The following is an 18,168-nucleotide window of genomic DNA, read 5'->3' as shown; positions in this document are numbered from 1 at the left end:
GGCTTGTGGTTTTAACCTAATATATGAACACAAGTGCACAGGCAGGATCACTGTAATTGTGGAGCTTCTGAAAAAGTATGTTTAAATTCACTCAATCATATGAATCAAGCTCTTGATTCTTAACTGCAGGCCTTGAGTTTGGAGCTGGTGAGGGGCGTGCGAAGAGAGTGGCATCCTTCATATTTCATCCAATTTTCCCTTTTGCTATATCTGTCCAACAATCATTCATGCAGCCTTCAGTTGTGAACTTCCACTTTCGGAGATAATATAGTCAGATGAGCAATCCCTTTCTTTTCGAATTCTTCTTCTTTCCTTTTTTGGTTTAACTCGAGCATTCACCTGTATACTGCTGAGGTCCTCATGAATCTTTTGTTGCGTGGGGTGGTAAAGTGCAGCTCCAGGCGTGTTTGGAGAAGGACCCACCTTACAAGCTAATTTAATGACTTAAATGCTAGATTTTTCCCCAACACAAATAGACTACTAGTAGAGTCTTCTAGAAGATGCAAACTGTTTTCCAGTGGCCCTTTATAGAGCAGCCTCTGACATTGTGGCCATGCGAAAAAAAAGGTTTTTATATTGAACACTTGTGGAGCACTGCTGTAGATAAACGTGATGGGTTTTATTAGCCTTGCATCACATACTCTCTTCCAGATTTATGAGATCAAGCCTTGTTGCGAGGATACTCACATTCATTAGTGGCCACGGCATTTTATACTTGAAATAAATTCTCAGGTATCTGGTACGTCCAAGAAATCGGTTGAGGGCTAGCCCATTTAGCACAACATTTGCTCAGGTTTTGAATAATAATATTTGGCATGCTTAATACAGCAAGGGGGCAGTTATTTGTCAGACTAGAACCTCTGAAGCTGAGTTTCTTGTTTGTGCGGGCTTGAAAGTGGGAGATGACATTGGAATTGTCAAGGCAATGCTATGCTTATGTCATGGCCCCTTGTTTTAAATGTAGGACTTGGCAATTCCTTGGGAGACTCAACAAACAGGCCAGGTATAGTTGGTGTCCTTCAAAAGATCCGTGGACATAATACTTTTCAGAAAGCTATCATGCATGCCTTTTGGAGTTAGGATTATACGGACATACTAGGTCTTACATTACAGACTCCTCTCAGGAGTGTAAAAGATCTTCGTCACAAGTGATTAATGTTTATCACTTCGGTGTCTTTGAAGTTCAAAGTGCAATGCATTAGGTCAGTCAATATTGTTACCCTATGATTGAAGAGGAGAGAAATCTGGAAAGAATTCCTAATAAAAAAAGAATTTAAAAATGCTTTTAAGCTTCCGTTTTGAGTACTCTGACGATGTGCCAAGGTTATTCCAGCTAAATACTTTGGAGGGAGAAGGGTGTTGCCTTGAAGGTGACATGAAAGGAGCTTGGCTATATTTTTACAATTTAACCTTTTTGGGCGAATATACATCAAAAGTGGTCCATGCTTCTAGTGGAATTTGTTTTTAAATTCACTCATTTTTTGTGTAGTGAATGTTGATCATCAAAACTCACCAATTATGAATAATAGTAGAAGACCATGTATGAAAATGTAGTATGTGGCTTAGTACATTTTGGAACTATCTATTGCAATATTAGGAAGATGACTAACCACCCGGAGCATTGACAATTGATAATCACTAAAAGTGGGTAAATGCTACTCATTGATCATCAAATGATGTTACATGTGAACATGGGTTGTTAATACAAGTACGCGACTTTGTATGTGTTATGTGGTTGGCAGATTTAAAGTTTGCAGAGTTAGAAGGATGAGTGACCGCTATCATCAAGTCATGAAACAGGGAAACATAATCCCATGTAGTTGGATGTAATGCGACATGACTCATTTCAAGGTTTGTGGGGGTTTTGTGCATCACAAGGTAAACCCTTGACCTTTCTACTGAACACATCTTATCAATAGGCTGGATAAAGTTTATCTAGCTAGGTAGAGTAGTGTTAAGTGTAGCAGTTGCAGCTTTATCTCCTTAGGAGCATGGGATTTTGAATACTCACTAAGGGATGGGATGAAAGTGAGTGATTGCCCATCAACAAATTGAGTGGATGTTTCACGAAGAGACATCTTGTTTGTATTTAACATTCAGCTTGTATCATGCACTTAGTCCATAGGTGGACAAAAAGACGTTCCTTGAGTCCATGTGCTTGTGCTTGCTAATGGTGACTGAGTTTACGGTTGTCAATGTTGTGAGTGCCTGCCATGAGACTGAAATTGCAGTATGTGTTGTATTTTTAGAGGATGACTATATATGTCCTTGTGGGTGGCATATGATACTAGGTTTTGAACTACATTTGAAAACCCGAATTATGCACGCCTTTTACTTTGAATTCTAGTTTTTCTTGTGTGTGATTTGGAAACAAATGCCTTGCCACAAGAACAGCAACAATTGGAAAGTGAATGCCAACATACAATATACTATTCTGCCTTTAGCTAACGTATGGGTTGCTATCTCGCTCTTTGCAATTTCACCACTCACATATAATGTTTTGAGCACTTTCACTCTCTCTTACACATGGGCTAACTTCCACTAGCTCAAAGCATGTTCCTCTTCCAAGACATAGACTTACCATCAATCTAAGTCTTGCTTGTATTCAAAAGCTTCTTCATCGTTTGCTTGCTTGGTTCTAGCCTCTGAAAGAATCGCTCCCCTTAGTCTTCTAAAAACACGCATAGAGTCTTGGATGCTTAAAGGCAAGGAAGATGAGAAACAATAGCGCCTCAAAGCACACAAGTCTTGCGTGTAGAGAAGACTCCACCAATCGATTGAGTCTCTCGTGGGAAAGAAAATGGTGGGTGATTGGGAACTTGGGCCATGATAAAATATCTCACATTTACCCCTCGCATGCTAGTGCATGCAATTCTCGAATGAACACATTTTAGGAGCACGTGGAAAATTTTATACTTGCAAGATATCAAAATGTGGGCGAAATACACACAACACTCCAATTTGAAAGGCATACATAGAGGAAAGGTCACATTAAATGAGTAATAGATGGCCCTTGAGCTCATGTAAAAGCTCTAGGAATGCAAAACCAAAGTAATGAAAAAATGGACAAAATGTCGACAAGTTGTTGTAGTTTGGAAGGATAGAAAATGACTCAGTCCAACTTGGCAAGGACATTAACATGTAGAAGTAGTTGTACCAAGATCTTTGAGCTTCTTGCATGCCGTTCTTTACCTTCTACCTCAATGGTTGCATGTATACTTCGTCTTGAAGATCTCCATTCAAAAAAGTTGACTCGACACCAATTTGATGAATATAAAGGTTTATAGTGCATGCAACTGACAATAGCTCTTTGGTTGGCTTATGGGTGCATAAGTTTCCTTTGGGTCTATTCCTTTTTATTGAGAGTATCATTTTGCAATTACTATGGTCTTGCGTCTTTCTGAGTTTCACTTTGAAAACCCATCTATAATCAACTATCTTCTTGTTTGTTGTTCACAATGGCTTCCCATTCTTCCTCCATGGCTTTAATCTAATGTTCTGAGTGGGTTGCTTCTTAAAGGAATGAACTTCTTTGGCATTTTACAATAAGAGTTCTTTATGAGATGTCTGGTGAGTGTAAGTGCCTCACTTAGCAAAGCCGGCTATTAAAAAAAAAACGAATAAGCAACATAGACCTTGACGTTTAGGTCTCTTGTATTTGTTTAAGTCTTATGTTTCTTCCGCAGCTTTCTCATCCATCTTGATTGAGGTTTTGATGTTGATGTAGGGGGGGGCTAATCAACTTTTGTTTGTAGAGTAGAACTTGATGACTCTGATGCTCGACCTTGTACCTAGAGTTAAATTCGATCTTTATACATGTCCTTTGTTGCTTTTAGTGTATGTGTTCAAATGCACCATCCAATTGATCTATATCTTTTGTTGATTTTAATTGAATTTCTCTTCATCCATTAGGCCACAATTATGACATACACTTCCCTTGTGCATTTCTTTAAAAATGCCATCTCGATATTAGAACATGTTCTTTAGTGTTGTTAGTTTTGTACCCGTTTTATAGCTCATACATCTATATATTCCACTCTTTGTTGAAAAATTACTCCACTCCTTGTGCATATGAGCAAATGCTGAGAAATACATGAACATGTCTCACCGTCCACTTGACTCTAGTCCATGTTCCCTCTATCTCATACGTTTGAGTGCATGGATTGGTGAATACATACAAAGATATATTGCAAAGTATATGGTCTTTTCCCTAAAAAAGAATTTGCCAAACCACTTGTTTTTAACATTCGTTGAGAATTTTGACAAGCTCTTAAATTAGCCAATTTTGTCATCTTACAACATGATTTTGTTTTGGAGTAGCTATTGTGGCTTCAGTACAAGATGCCATTACTTTTGTAGAACTCAATCAAAAATTGTGCACGAGTACTCTCTTCCATTGCTCTTGAAGGCCATGAACATTTCGAGAGACTTAGAATCCTTTTTCGTAAAGTAGACGAGTACTTTCTAATGTATTTCTCACGAAAAGTAAAATTTGCTACTTGCTAATGATAGTGTGTCTAGCATATATCCTAAAAAATATCTAGCGCGACCAATTTTGATGGACCACATGTGAGGGTTGTTCTTGGGTAGGAAATGATTCCTTGTGTTGCTTGCCACACACATTCCATGATTCCCATTTGTTGATCTTAGGTAGACCATGCCCTATTTTTTCTTCTTCCATAAATTGCAATCATTGGAAATTCAAGTGAGCCTTTGATGCCACACATTTGCCTCACTATGTAAAATTGTGCATATTGTTGCATGAGTTTGCACCACTTCTTGCTTGTATAGTACCGTACCAATTTTACACTATGCGCACAAGAACTCCATCCTTATTAAATTTTATGAATTTCTCATTGTATAACTTCGATATTTTGAGCAATGATTCTTGATACATATATTAAATTAATGGCTAATGCTGATACATATATCGCTTGAAAAACACCACTTAGAGATTCATCAATTGGATCCACCGTGATATCTACAATGCCTTCAACTAGTAACTTGCTATCATCACCAAGGTTTAGTCTTTGGGGTATATCCAATGGCTATATTGTTTTAAACCAATATTTTTGAAACTCATTGGCAAAGATGCTCTTGAATATATATATCCAATGTCTCTAAATGAGACTATATGGTAGCCAAGCACACCGGTATTGCTTTTTGACATGTATAAAAAAATCTCTATTAGGATTGGTGTCTTTAAATGCCACAATGTCTTTGGCACATCTGAGTATTACTCTTCTACTTAAGCTGTTTTCTCTAGCAATTGCATCTGTGTTTGGTTGTTGTTCATGGTCATTGCTGAAAAGTAGCTAAAGTTCCATGCATGCTCTTGTGATACCTTTTTCTTGTTGAGCTAGTCTCTTGTTCATTGTCAATGGCTTGAGAGTGGGGGCTCCACCGATTTGATTTAGTATTCATGAGTACGAATTCTCCACCTTCTTGTGCTATAAGTCTTCTCTGACATTAAGGGGATTCTATGGTCAACTTGGAAGAATCTTCTATGATTGAGAAAGTCTAGACATTGCCATTACCAAAAATTCCCTTATAGACCCTAATGTATCATTGTGAGTACCAAGCTAATTGTAAGGTTGGTTTGTTGCACTCTATAGCTTTTTGCTTTCCATTTTTGATGGTTGTATCAAGTTGTATTGACTCTAGAAGGTTTTTCAGAACACACTCTAATGATTTTTCTAAGATCCCTTGTTTTGAGGTTGATGCTTTTTATTTTGAAATCCGTTTGAGGTGAGTCCTAATATCAAGGTGTGGTTATTGAATTTTATGTGGCGAACACCAAATGATGTTCTAGTGCACTTCTTGCCTTGCAAGTCCTTTTGGGAAATATCATCCTTGAAGATAAAAAATGAGATATGCACATTGCAAGGGACAAGCCAATCATTAAAGAATTTGGGTTATTGATCATATTCAAGAACGGTCTATTTGAGGCATTTTCAATTCTTGAACCAAAACATTTAGTATGCGGTATCTCTCGAAAAAGGAGCGCCTAAGTGTGTTTTCCTACCATCGTCTCCCTTGAGAAATGATAGCCTAAAATGGTGACTGTGCTCTCAACATGGTGGAGAAAAATTAGCCGTAGCTTCATAAAAAGGATATTTTGATGCATGCTTTACTAAATGGTGCCAAAAAAATGAAAAACATCTAAATTCATGTTTTCATGTTTGATTTGATATGCCAGATGACCCAATTTTGGATTTGTTAATCACAAGATATAGGTTGTCAAAGTTTGGATAGGTTTGGTGATCAACCTGGGTTTTTTTTGGAAAGATTGAATGTCATGTAGTTGTCCAAATTTTGTTCCCAAATTCAAATGAATGGCTAATTTTTTTAAATTAGCCTTTTAAAAAAACACTAGTGTGCGGCCGATGATTGCATTCACATTCCCACAAACCCATGGATTATTGCATTGTTGTGGTTTGGCATTCAAAGATAAAAAAGAGTGCCATGATAAGATACATTGCATAATGCAAAGATTTCATTGCACCATCATTGAGTTCGTAAGGCAAGAAGAGTGCATAAGGCAAAGAGTTCAATGCACAATCAATGCCATGAGTCCTCTCTCCCTCTAACTCATATAAAATCACGAAAAGAAGATTGGGATAATAAAAGGAGACATTTGCAACACATGGGGAGTGCGTGCATTAATAAGAAGGGATGAACCTTGATGACTTTGCTCATGATGAGGCAATAGATGACTTGATTCATGCATTCTATGGTGGGGAAACGTTTCGTGGAAGAGCTCACATAAAATATCATGATAGATGAGAAAATAGGCTTGAACCATTTTGCACAAAGGTGCTAATAGCATTCCACCTTGTCTGATACTTAGGCACATTATAGATGGTTAGACACAAGTGTCATGTCTCCTTTTTGGTGAGTGATTATTTTGTTTTGATGTTTTGATGTTTAACATGGCTTTCCCCCCCAGTCACATTGTAGGTTGTTGCTTCATGCATTTTCCAAATGGCAATACAATATTGGAACCAAAGCATGATGCAAAGAAGGTCCTATCCTCGGGAATAGACTACAATTCAATACATGCTTGTCCACATGATTGTGTTCTCTAGAAGGAGTACGAGCATGCAACAAGATGTCCCAAATGTGACACATTGTGATTGTGTTCTCTAGAAGGAGTATAAGCATGCAACAAGATAACCCAAATGTGATGCATTGTGATACAAGACATGCAATGAAATTAGCTACAAGGGAGGCCTTGTGAGACATGTAGATATATCCAAGATAAAACTAGATGTTTTTTTGTTCCTCATTAATGCAACTTATGGAATAGCATGCCCAAAATCACTCAATGGATGACACATTGTGGATTCCTATAAATGGGAGGCCTTAGAGGGTTGCAGAGAGTTTGTGTCTAGAGTTCAAGATGAGCCACATTGTAATGGAAGATGTAAATCCATTTGGTCACTAGTCCACCTTGTGGAAATATGGACAATGTTTGTGGTAGACTATAACATCTTGCCATGGCTCATTGTAAAGAAGGCACACTGACATGTATCCAAATCTTTTGCCACTAGTGGACTTGGAGCAAGTGTGGGATCGTAAATGGGTTTGCAATAATGTCCTGCCATGGTGCATAGTAAACAAGGAACACCTACATGTATATAGTATCGTTAGTGGACTTGAAAGGATAGTTCAAGACGAATTGGGTAAAGAGTATTCAATGAGGGGTATTTTAAATTGGACCATGCTGACTACCCCAATTCGCACAATTTGCTTTGATACTCTTGCCACTCTTTGTACTTACTCCTTCTCTTACATGGATGGCTCTTGTGCATGTCTCCTTTGTATGAGTTGCCCTTTTCCATTACACTTGTCTTTCTTAGGGATTATGGTCTTGGGATTTGGGATATGATGATTGTCCTGTGTGTAGCCTTGAATTGGAGTCTTGGTGCTCATAGGACCTCAGGAAAAAAGTATACAAATGGCAACAAAATCATCTTCTATCAAGCAATCCTACTACTTTTGGTGGGTAAAATGGTAGGTTGGGATAAGGTGTGACTAGATGATGGGTTGTAGGCATGGAGTGATCTTGTGGCATGCCCATCCCCAATAGGTATGAAAAGATTATCCTCCTTTATGAGGCACTTAAAAGTAGCTCATATTCTACATTCCATGTATGTAGTCAAATAGGTTAGCCAGATCATTGGGAAGATGCTTTGATGAAAGAGGTTAGGGAAGCTATTCACAACATGGGCTTTTTGGTAAGGTACTGGCTCACTTGCAAGGTTCTAGCATGTCAATTGGATTAATGTTGAGCCAAATTTTGTGCTTACACCCAATCTTCTCATATTGTAGGTGGATATATCCACCTATTTTGATAAGATGGAGATAGCGCGAGCACTATTGAATCATCGATGGATGTTCTTCCTAAATGATTTCAAGATGAGATTAGCTCCCAAAGTTGCATAGTATAGATTAATTGAATGAAGATGAGGGAAGGCCTAACTAACTATCAACATTCATTGGAGTCTCTAACTCCAAGGTTGTCTCTAACATGAATCAAGATGCTCTCTAGTTTAGCATGCAACATGTAGAAGGTGCATGCAGCTCACAAGCAAAGAAGTTGGACGAAACTTTGCCAAAAGAGGACTTTTGTACTCTCCTAGAGAAATGTTAGAAGACTGCTTAGAGTTTTTTCAAAGTAGAAGAAGGGGGGACTCCTGAAATGAAGTCCTCATTTACAGAGAGAGTCAGAGGCAACGAGCATGAGCATGAGCATGCAAATGAAGAGGTAGAAGGAATACTTAAAGAAGACATTTGATTATAGGAAAGAAATGACATCGTGCAAGGGAGATTATGAATAAAATTAAAAGCTTGAGCAATCCATGGGGATTTTTTTGGATATTGTTAAAGGGGACTTGGTTGAGAAGATGGTTTCTTCAAGATACAGTGCTCCATCTTGACGATTCATGGGCAAAGGATTTTTCTTGATGTAGTTGGAATCCAAAGATCATAGGAATCAAGTTCGTGACAAGCCTCTTGGATTCATCGGCTAGCATTTCATTGGTCCCTCGAATTCTCTATTGAGGAGTTCTTACACATGGAATGCCTAGTTTGGGATGATTTTTTTGTAGTACCCATCTAACTGGAGGGGAAGTGCAAAGTAATGGTAGGTTTGCTTGTCGTGTGCTTTACACTCGTAATCATCCAAGAAAAGATGATCCAAAGCATGCAAGATGGATGCTCTAGAACCACTCAAAGGATCTACCAAATGAAAAAAGTGCATGGATACTCTAGAATCACTCAATCCTTGCTTCATGAGCAGAATCCTTTGACTATGAGCTGGCACCCTTTTCTTCTTATGATCAGCCTTCTTCTCTTTGAAATCTTTCACAAAATGTCATAGCTCATTGTAGTACCCTCGAATGTCATTGGCACCGCCTTGCCCTATACTCATGATAGTCATAGACTACCATAACACCATGGGAGGTCATAGACTACCATAACACCATGAGAGCATTCCTAGTAATAGCCTTGCCATCTGGTCGAGCTTGTTCTTTGATCAACTACCGCTAGTTGATACTGCACCAACTATAAAATTCAATATCAAAGCCAATGGAGTGGTTATCTAGAGCTAGAGAGTGGTTTTTAGACTTGTCCACGATGCTTGCTCATTTTCTTGGAGGTTGGTCATTGTGCCAGAAGCTATCCTTCGACAAGAACAACTAGGAGTACTCCAAAATGAATTGAGCTTCTTGCGAATCTCTTCCTCTAAAGTTGTACTTGAAGCTATGATGGATAAGGGAAAACAATAGTCGAAGGTTTGGGAAACACCCAAAAAGTGCTCAAGGGACCTCCCTTAAGGATTGATGATGGAGCTTGGACAAAAAAACTCAAGGTCAAGGTAATTCTTGCATTTCACTGACCAAAACTCAAGAGGGAAAGAAGATTTGGCATTTCTTTGAACACTCAATAGGGGAAGAAACCGTTTTCAAGCTTAGGAAAATCAAAGGGCTAGCATGATTAGTACAGGATAGAGAGAATCATTTTTCTTTAATGCAAAATAAATAACAATGAAGATGTTTGAGACCTTGAAAAGATTTGTCGATTGACCTTAGATGATATAATTCTCTCTAAAAAAGGGAGATTAACCATCTTTAGTTGTTTAGAATGGTCTCATGGAGCTTATGGGGTCTGTGTTTGTTGTTACTACCATTAGAAAGCATGCACCTTAGGTCTCAAGAAAATTAGGATGATATGTTTTGCTTGTAAGAAATCAAAATAGAAGGTAATGAGATGGATTTATTAATCTTCCTTCCCCAAGTTTTAAGTGTGTGTTCACAAGCCATCTTAGTAACAAGAGCTTTCAATGCTAAGGTCCTCTACAATCACTGTGTCCCTGTGATGGGAGAATCCTTCTTGTCCAAATAGATCTAGGAGAGTTCACATCTCAAGTAGCTTTGATTTATGCACACAATATGTTGGAAAGAGTTGTGGATTGGGAAATGATATCATCCCTCAACCTTGGAATTATATCTTAGCCAAAGACTAGAGTATGGTGGAATGGAGTGCAGACTAGTCCCACCCGACTGTTCAGACATGGATAATCGAAGACTCAAAACCAAGAACTCCATTAGGATGATGTCCTCCACACCTTAGACTAGCTTGAACAAAGTTACTCTAGTAGCTACCTTATATGCCATTTGAAAAGCCCATAAAGTAGAGTAGAGATTCTTGTCCCAATCCATTCGATTTTCATTGACCAACTTCTTCATGATGGTTTCCAAGAACTTATTAGAAGATTTTGACCGTCCATTGGCTAGTGGATAATACACATTTGATTTCTTATGAATGATCATATAGCAGGTAACTAGTTTATGGATTACCTAATTCAAAAAATATCCACCCTAATCATTGATTAATGCAATGAGACATCCAAATTTGACCTTGATCATCTTGTGAAGAAATTTGGCCACCAATTCATGATCATACATATGAAATCGATGCTATACTATCCTAGAGCAAATGGCCTGGTTGAGAGCTTAAACACAACATGCTGCACAATTATAACTTGCACAATCAAAGCCAATCGTAGTGACTGGCACACAAGCTCATTGCAGCATTGTGGGCCTACCAAATGTCTTACAAAGTGGCAATGAACTACACCCCCTTTAGCTTAGCCTTTGTTGGTAAAAGCAATTATGCCGATGGAGTATGTAGTGCCCAGCCTTTGCATCACAGTCAAGGAAAGGCTCATAAAAAATGCTTTGGTGGAGCGCTTAATCGATCTTGAATGACTAGATGAGATGAGATTATGCACTGCCTATTGCCTTCAAGTGGAGAAGGCACAACATAAAAAATGGTTTGATTGTAACCTCAAGAACAAGGACCTCAAGGAGGGGGATTTGGCACTCCTCTATAGTGTTCATAACACCAAGCACAAACTTAAATATTGGGCATGGGTCCCTACCATGTAGTGGAGATTAATCCGCAAGGAGTATGTCGAATAGCCACCGTAGATGGAGTAGAGATGGATAGCTTCCTTAATGGTAGCAAATTGAAAAGATACTATGGCCTCCTCACTCTACAAACCCTCCAAGCCATACATAGGGAAAAGGAACTCATGGTTGAGATAGCCCAAATGAAACAGCAGGCCATCGAAGAAGCCAAGGCACATAATTCCAAAATCAGAAACCAAAAGCAAATGGCTTTATTTGAAGCAACAGTAGAACACCTAGGCCCAATCGATAAACTAATAGTAGATCTGGCTAGGTTGAGTGCCCAATTGCAAGGCCCAAGTACAAGCATCGAGGCACTCATGGATCTGAGAGTGAGCCATAACTTCATCTCCCATGATGTATGGGAAGCGCTATAGGTACCCCTAACCCTTATTGTTGCTTCAGTTCAAGGTATCAAAATGGTCAACTCTTAAGTACATTGGGGTATGTAGACTTGAAACTAATTGTTGTCTACCAGGTGGCATCGATTCATTTTTATGTTCTTCCCATAGAGATGACCAAAGAACTGATGATCTTGGGAAGGACCTGGTGCTATGTCGTAAATTGCCAAATTGATTGGAGAGCTAGAATTACAACTCTTGCATACGGGGGGAGAACCATAGTAATTTCACTTTGCAAAGTCCATTCCACTTTTCCCATAGTATGACCACTGCAAGAGGCAAGGAAATTTTAAACGAAAGCAATTCCAAAACTCTAGAGGCCTCCATCACCCCCTAGTCTGATCCTCAAAAGGAAATCTATTGTAGGACTTGCATGTTGCATGTAGAACATGCATGTAAAGGTTGCATGTAGGACTTGCATGTTGCATGTAGGAGTCGCATGTAGAACATGCATGTAGGAGTTTCATGTACAAACTGCATTTAGGAATTGTATGTAGAACTTGCACGTAGAACATGCATGTAGGGGTTGTATGTAGGACTTTTCATGTTGAAGATGCATGTTGAGGATTCCTAAGGGAGATTATTCCTAGCCTTATGCAGGTATAAGTAGAGCTTTGCTACTATTCTACACACACATTATGTGCTACCTAAGTCCATGTTGGCATAGTTTAGACAACACATGGCTAGGCCTTCCCTCTCTGTTGTAGTGTAATTAACCTCAGCATCATTTAATTATTGTCAGCTAGCAAGGTACACCAGGTAGTCCAAGTTGTACTCCCCTGGTTGGGCTAACACGTATCCATCGATGGAAAAGTTTGAGGCATCTATGTGGATGTGAAATATTAGATTCTAGTTCGGCGCCCTCAATGCTAGTGCTATGGCTAGTTTTAGCTTGAGGGATTTGAAGGCTCTCTGACATTCCTCGGTCCACTCAAAGACTACTAACAACTCGTACAATGGTTGGGCTATGTCTACGTAGAACATGATGAATCTTTGATAGTAACCTATATGGCCTATAAACCGCTGCACTCTCTTGGTGTTCATGGGGGGAGGCAACTCTAGAATGAGCTTGATTGTATTGGGCACTATGTGATCGAGAAGCCCACCTAGTTTAACCCAAAATAGACACTTGAGAGGATTTAGGGATATCTAATACAACTTGCACCTCTTAAGGACTAGCTTTAGGTATTTTAGATGATCATCCCATCTAAAATTCATGCACAAATCATCCAAGAATACTTCTACAAAGTCCCTTAGATACACCTTGAAGGCAGTGATCATCAGCCATGCTTAAATGTGGTGGGCACATTTCTGAGTCCAAATATAATTACTTTGGCTACATACATACCCCACTTTGTAGAAAAGGTAGTTTTATGTTGATCTTCTGAGGGGATGGATACTTGATTATACACCAAAAACCCCTCTAAGAAGCTATAAGGTTCCTTCTTGGCTACTCTTTCTAAAACATGCTCCGTGAAAGGCAATGGGTAGTGGTCATGCCTTGTAACAGCATTGACCTTTTTCAAGACTACGCATACTCGAATCTTTCCATTCTTCTTTAGGACTATCACAATCGGTGACACCGAGTCTGTATGCTCTCTCTCATACATGAATCCCACATCTAAGTTTTTGGATCTCCTACCTCAGTATGAGTGCATATTTGGGATTAATAGGATAGGGACACTGCCACATTGGTTGGATGTCATCTATCATCGGTATAGTGTGCTACATGACTTCAACAAGCACACCCTTCATGTCTGTGTAGTTACAGGCCACCATGTAGTCCTTGTACTCTTGGAGGAGGGCAATTAAGGCATGCTCCTCATTGGGGGTGAGGTCATCTGCTATGTATACCCATTGTGGCTCTGCCCCTTTTGGTGCTAGGTTTACTTCCTTAACTTTGGCTAGGCTATCGTATCCTTGGAAGCACCTTGCTTCCTGGGTCCTCGTGGTCTATTGGTATAAGATTTTTTGGTCCTCTATCGTGTAGGCCTTAAAATGAGAAGGTATTTGTTGTAGGTCCTCCTTTTCTTCATCCTTCCACTCCACTCCCTTTTGGGTGGCTTCGCCTTGCCCCTGGTGGAAGACTTCAAGCTTTTGGAACTTCAAAGTTTTGAACCTAAAGGGGGCTCTTCCATGGTACTCATGGAGCCAATGGGAGAGGTAATTATACTCAGCCAAGATTGGATGAAAACTCATTATAGGCAGTAGTGGCACCCACATATGTTAGCCAATGGACGTCTAATTAGACACTTACTACACCCCTACTCACCTCACGGGCTTTGAGCATGTTAAAAATTCTGAGGAGCACCACTGTATTCAACTCTTTATGCTCAGGGGTTGTTATTTGGAAGCCTATTCTATCTGGGACTTCAATGTTTTCCAAAATGTGCATCCAATTCTAAGAGAACTCTGGCTCAAGGAGAGGGGCATATGAAAACTCATCTGCCTCCTTCCCCTTGCCTTCCCTCTCACAAGTTTGGAATAGTTTCAGGGATATGGTCCTGTTTGTTGTGTCGGATTCCATGGCAAATAGGTGGCTTGTGTGAAGAGAGTGGGAGAGAGGTAAGGAGTCTCACTTGCAGCTTCCTCACATACACAATGGGGGAATATGCACAAAGGTGGAGGCTGAAAACAATTTTCCTCTTCTCAGTTGTGAAAGCCCAAAAAACTCTCTCTCTTACAAAAATGAATAGACGAGCCCTATATGTGGGTCTCAAGCCAAACTCAACTAACCTAGGTGGCATACTAACTGAGCCACTAACTAGAGTACATAAAATAGCTATCATCCAGCTATTATATATGGGCAGTGTACCAACCGCATTTGTAGCTAACAAGTCGGTGACATAAATGCACAACGGTCACCCTGGCATATCACGAGTAGAGCTCGATATCTCAACACTCCCCCTCGAGCTCAATCCCAATTCCTGCACACCAAGCGGGTCTCTGAACTTACGCAGCTTCTCTATGCCCAATACCTTCGTGAATATGTCAGCTATCTGATCCTATGTGTTGACATAAACTAGATCAATAAAACCTACTAGAACCTTCTCCCATACATAGTGGTAATGCACCTCAATGTGCTTTGTTCTAGCATGATAGACTGGGTTATTTGCCAAGTGTATACTGCTCATGTTGTCATAATAAATGACAACTAGCCCATCTATAGACTGATGCATATCATAAAGCAGCTTATGCAACCAAGCTGCCTCACATGCAGCCATTGCTGCACCCCTGTATTTAGCCTCTGTGCTTGACAAGGCAACTGCAGGCTGTTTCTTGCTGCTTTAAGTGACTGCAGCACTCCCAAAAGAAAACACATATCCACAGGTAGATCGTCTATCAGAAATACTACTAGCCCAATCAGCATCAGTGTATCCATGCAACTGTATATGAACCCGAGTCTCATAAAATAGTCCATACTACAATATGGACTTCACATACCTCAGTATGTGTCTAGCTGCATCCAAATGCGGTTTCCTTGGAGCGTGCATAAATTGACTTACCAACCCAACATCGTAGCTCAAATCTGGCATGGTAATAGTCATATAAATTAAACTTCCTACTATGCGTCTGTACATAGTAGGATCTTCCAGAAGCTCACCTGCATCTGCACTCAGCTTCACATTCTGCTCTAAAGGGATTGAAATAGGCTTGCAGCCTGTCATCCCATATTTGGACAGCATGTCCAATCCATACTGTCTTTGCAAAAGCCATATCCCACTTGTGGATCTAATCACCTCAATGCCCAAGAAGTAATGTAACTCTCCCAAATCCTTCATCTCAAACTTCTACTTCAATAGCATTTTCACATGAAGGATATCTTCATCACTATCACCTGTGATGATTAAATCATCAACATAAATGACAAGCAACATAATACCTTTCTCTGTTTTTCTCACATAAAGTGAGAAATCTATCATGGAAATCTAAAATCCAATAGTGACAAGATATTGTTCTATCTTGTTAGACCATGCTCTGGGTGCTTGCTTCAAGCCATAGAAAGCTTTCTTCAACCTGCAAACAAACTCAAGATGAACAACATGCACATAACTTGGTGGCTGCTCCATATAGACCTCTTCTTGCAAATCACCATGCAATAAGGCATTCTTTACATCCATCTGATGTAAAGACCATCCCTTCGATGCACCCATAGCAATGACTACCCTCACAGTTGCCATCCTTGCAACCGGACTAAATGTTTCTTCATAATCAATGCCATATGTATGTGCATACCCCTTGACAACTAATCTTGCCTTGTATCTGCTCACAAAACCATCTGCATTGTGCTTCACCTTATAGACCCACTTGCAACCAATTGCATTCTTGTCTTTAGGCAAAGGCACCAATTCCCATGTAGCATTTGCTTCCAAGGCATCCATTTCTTCATCCATGGCTTTCTCCCATTTTTCTTTTCCCATGGCTTGCTTAAAAGAAGTGGGCTCTGGTTCTTGTATCACTTTGACCATATAGGCATAGCTAATGGCTATAAATCCATCATATTTCAGCCTATCCATAGGATACTTGACTCTGGTAGATCTGTGCAAAATAGGCTCACTACCAGGTGCTCTCAAAACATCCTTAGTCTTCCTTAGTCTAGGTGTAACAACAGAAGGAATACCCAACTCATCATCAATGCTATGTTTTGAGCCACTAGATTCACCATCCACATAAGAGTGACCTGCATTCACATCAACCATGGGTTGATCTACTTTCTCTTTTCCTTTTCATGATACTTACATACCACTATCTGCATTGCTTTGAGGAGATTCTCTTGATCTCAATCTGCATGTCCATGGCGAAGTATGTGAACCACTACTAGAGGACACTATAGGTCCACTAATTTTTTGTGATTGCTACTGTGAATTCTATGCAGCATTACCATTTTGTGCATCTACATCATCAACCACATTTACTGGTTTATACCAGTTGCTCATCTCATCAAAAACATCTCTGCTCACTGTAAACTTACGAGTAGAAGGATTATAGCATCTATACCGTTTTTGTTGTAGAGAATAACAAATAAAGATGCACTTCTCAGCTTTTGGATCCAACTTGGATCTCAACTCATCTGGCACATGAACATAGGCAATGCAACCAAAAACTTTCAAATGAGAAATATCTGGTTTCCTACCAGTATACCTCTCCTCTGGCATCATGCCATGTATTGATGCAGCGGGAGTCCTGTTCATTATGTAGACTGCTATAGTAACTGCTTCAGCCCAATAAAAATATGGCTAGTCTTTTCGTTGAGCATGGCATGAGATACCTCTCCAATATGCCTGTTTTTCCTTTCTGCAAGTCCCATTTTGCTGTGGGGTATGATTGCATGAATATTGCTACTTTATGCCATGCTCCTGCAGGAACCTTGCAAACTCATTTGAGAGGTATTCTCACCCTCCATCTCTGACCTTAGGCATTTTATTTGCAATCCTATTTCTTTTTCAACCATAGCTTTAAAAGCCTTGAAATGCCCAAGCACTTCACTTTTCTTTTTCATAAAATACACCCAGACATCAGAGTGGATTAATTCCACACATCAGAGTGGATTAATTCCAATGGCCTCTTACTCTCTTGAACATGTCTAGGAAATGGTTTCCTTGCCTGTTTTCCAAATTGACACGCTTCACATATCTTATGCATTTTTGCAACCTTGAACTTGGGAAATCCTGCAACAATATTTTGGGCCTACATTAATTTAAGTCGCTGTACATTAACATGACCAATGTGTTTATGCCAGATATCAATATCTACAACTACACTGGTCCCATGTGCAAACATTGCTACACTCAATTCAGGCATGTCTGCATCCAACATAAACATCTTGCCCTTCTTCTTCCCTTTTTCTATCAAGCGACCTTTATTTTTCATATCCTCAACAAAGCATCCATGAGGATTAAATCTGAGCTGCAAGCCCTGCTCAACCATTTGACCAACAAAAACTAGGTTCTTAGTGATGCTCGGAACATGAAATACATCAGACAGGTATTTCTTTTTCCCATCCTGCATAGACAAAGGAATTTTACCAATCTGCACAATAGGATGTGTGATATCATCACCAGTCTCCACAAATCCTAGTTTTTCCATTTTCCTTGCATCTTGTATCCATTTTGCATGACCTATCATGTGGTTTGATGCATCTGAGTCAACATACCACACATCATTGCTTTCTTCTGCACTTGTCACAGAATTGGTCATGTGCTGCACCATAAACAAATGCTCATTTTTGTCATCATTCTGTCTACTAGAGGATGCATGATTGCTTTGCTACAGTTTTCCATTCATAATGT

General features: G+C 39.6%; 1 protein-coding gene across 2 annotated transcripts in view; it reads left to right on the top strand.

Moving 5' to 3' along the window:
- Positions 1 to 1,165, top strand: part of DET1 (light-mediated development protein 1 / deetiolated1 (DET1)) — a 99,271-nt gene extending 98,106 nt beyond the window's left edge. Inside the window, exons 11-12 of one of the 2 annotated variants that reach the window (XM_087370848.1) lie at positions 130 to 270; positions 396 to 1,165. In XM_087370848.1, the coding sequence (XP_087226974.1) occupies positions 130 to 266 (137 nt within the window). In that variant the 3' untranslated portion in view covers positions 267 to 270; positions 396 to 1,165. Of the gene's footprint in view, positions 1 to 129 lie in introns of both variants that reach the window. The other variant, XM_087370840.1, reaches the window with a different exon arrangement.
- Positions 1,166 to 18,168: the final 17,003 nt, after the last annotated feature.

This window comes from Dipteris shenzhenensis, chromosome 3 (genome assembly GCF_047967505.1).
Source record: "Dipteris shenzhenensis isolate YYH24624 ecotype China chromosome 3, Dip_SZ_1.0, whole genome shotgun sequence".
Taxonomy (NCBI): domain Eukaryota; kingdom Viridiplantae; phylum Streptophyta; class Polypodiopsida; order Gleicheniales; family Dipteridaceae; genus Dipteris; species Dipteris shenzhenensis.
This window is presented reverse-complemented; position numbering and strand designations above follow the sequence as displayed.